At 48.9% G+C, this 2374-nt stretch overlaps 1 protein-coding gene across 1 annotated transcript; it reads left to right on the plus strand.

Moving 5' to 3' along the window:
- The first annotated feature begins 242 nt into the window (after positions 1–242).
- LOC124653355 (transcription factor WRKY19-like) lies at positions 243–1745 on the plus strand. Its single transcript, XM_047192419.1, has 3 exons — positions 243–538; positions 753–872; positions 1141–1745. The coding sequence occupies exons 1-3, from the start codon at positions 249–251 to the stop codon at positions 1685–1687; spliced, it is 957 nt and encodes a 318-aa protein (XP_047048375.1). The 5' UTR covers positions 243–248; the 3' UTR covers positions 1688–1745.
- The last annotated feature ends 629 nt before the right edge of the window (positions 1746–2374 follow it).

The raw sequence follows: 2374 nt of genomic DNA on the forward strand, positions 1-2374 counted from the left end.
CAGTCACTACTAAGCTCACCGGTTAGGCGGTTAGAGTACTGTTCTTTCTGCTCACCTTAACCCACACGCGGTTCCTTGGGCTATTATATAAGTTCCTCCCTAGTCCCTTCCCTTTACTCGCCATCTCACCTCAACTTTGATTTCATTCTGCCTCTCACGCACGCACGCTACACGATTCGTTCTTGGCTTTCCTTGAAAACAAACAGAGAGGAAATTCTTTAGCCGCTTGAAACTAAAAGGACGGAGAGATGGAGAGCATGTTGGATGGCAATGGAGCAGGGAGCTGCCTGGTGATGACCGAGCTGAGCCGCATCAAAGAGCTTGTGAGGCAGCTTGACGGGCACCTGGGAGGCTGTCCCGACCTCTGCAAGCACCTGGCCGCGCAGATCGTCACCGTCACCGAGAAATCCATCGGCATGATTATGTCCGGGCACTTCCACGGCGCGAAGCGCTCAGCCACCGACGCCAGCATCGACTCGCCGGCTGTCCCCGCGACGCCTAGCCCCCTCGGTGGCGCCTGCGGCATGCCTAAGAAGAGGTGAATCCTTTCGGGGGAAAGAAAGATCGAGCTTACCACTGTTCACGAATCACTCTTATGTTGGATTTAAAAAAAAAAATGATGATATAGTAGAAGCGGGACTTGGCGTGACAATTCCAAAATCCGTAACCACTGGGCTAAGCCCACGTCGTCCTTATGTTGGATTTTCTTGTAGCTAAATTATTGAGTGGATGTCTTGTTCTCGGATTTGCAGGAAGACGATGGAGAAAGGGGAGCGTCGGGTCAGGGTAAGCTCGGCGGATGCCCGAGAGGACGACGGCTACAGCTGGAGGAAGTACGGGCAGAAGGAGATCCTTGGAGCCCAGCACCCAAGGTTTGTTTTTGCACATTTCAGCAGCTTAACTTTTTCAGAGCCTAATCCGCACATGTTCATTTTCGGAAGTGACAAGGATATCTTTTCCTTTTGGATCTGGACACTGGTTGTTCCTATGACATCCACTTGTTAGATAGGGTAGGGAGTGCACACGTCTGTAGCCTTTGAGTGGGCATTTGGGCATGATGTTCCAAAGGGGATTGTTCTTGGCATGATGCCAATTTGTGCAAACAGAACCGTCCCTGACCTGAACTGTGCACCATTGCAGGGGATACTACCGCTGCACCTATCGAGCATCTCAAGGATGCGCGGCGACGAAGCAGGTGCAGCGCGCCGACGGGGACCCAACGCTCTACGACGTGACCTACCACGGCACGCACACGTGCCTGCATAAGACGGCGGCGGCAGCCAAGATGCAGCCGGCGATGCCGAACACGGACGGTCTGACGGTGAACACCGAGGGGCTCACGTCCGGAGCTCAGCAATCCACGCCCTTCAGTTTCTCCTCGCCGGCGGTGAGTGGACTGACACCGCCGCCAGAGCACTACCCATTCTCGACGGCGTCGACGCCGGAGGACTGTTTCGGGCAAGGCGTGTCGCTCTTGCCGTTGTCCCAGCTTGAACTCTCACCGGCGACCTCGGACTGGAGCTACATCCCCATGAACCCGTTCGATGAGGATTTGAGGGCGCAGTCTGAGCTCCAAGAAATGGTGTCCGCGCTACTCGATGTAACGAGTATGCGGGAGACCGCCTTCTCCCTCGACGATTTGTTCGACCCGAACTTTGACGTTTCTTTCATCCTTGCAGAGATGTGATGGACAGGAGAGAACACTGGAAGAAAAACAAGAGAAAAAAAAAACGCAAAGTAGATAATTAGAGAAGAATCCACCTTCTGGTTCAGTGTAGCTTGTTGTCCAGCGACAGAGGAAGGAACAACATACGGTTCTTCTTCCTTGGTCATTGCAGCTGTACTGCTGAACAATGTAAGCAGTTAGGAGATGGGAAACTCAAAGTGTAGCCCGAGCTACACAACTCCTGTTCTTTTTACAAAATTTAAATTCAACATTTAAAGTTTCAAAAAAATCTGAAAAAAATCTAAATGTAGCTGATGATCCACTGTGCAAAATAACAGGGTGAATTATGTTGTATATTAGAGGCTACACAAAAATGACAAATTCTGACAAATATTGGAGGTTTCAAAATCTGTATTGTTCACGTTTTCAGATCCATGGATGTGTTAATTTTGCACAGCCCAAAATATTGAGTCTTTCGTATTACATTTTTTTCACAGTCGTAGAGTACATCATTGTCTACCTATAGAATTTTTTTTCAAATTTTTTGAAACTATAAAATGCCATTTTTTATTTTTTTAAAATGAGCTCCATGTAGCCCGAGTTATAAAATGCCACGCTCGTTAGGAGATGATATTGTTTTTCTTGTCAATTCAGCTAGTAGTTGGCCCAAAGCATATGAAGCAGTACAAATGTGCAACTTGTAAATGG

This window comes from Lolium rigidum, chromosome 5 (genome assembly GCF_022539505.1).
Source record: "Lolium rigidum isolate FL_2022 chromosome 5, APGP_CSIRO_Lrig_0.1, whole genome shotgun sequence".
Classification (NCBI taxonomy): domain Eukaryota; kingdom Viridiplantae; phylum Streptophyta; class Magnoliopsida; order Poales; family Poaceae; genus Lolium; species Lolium rigidum.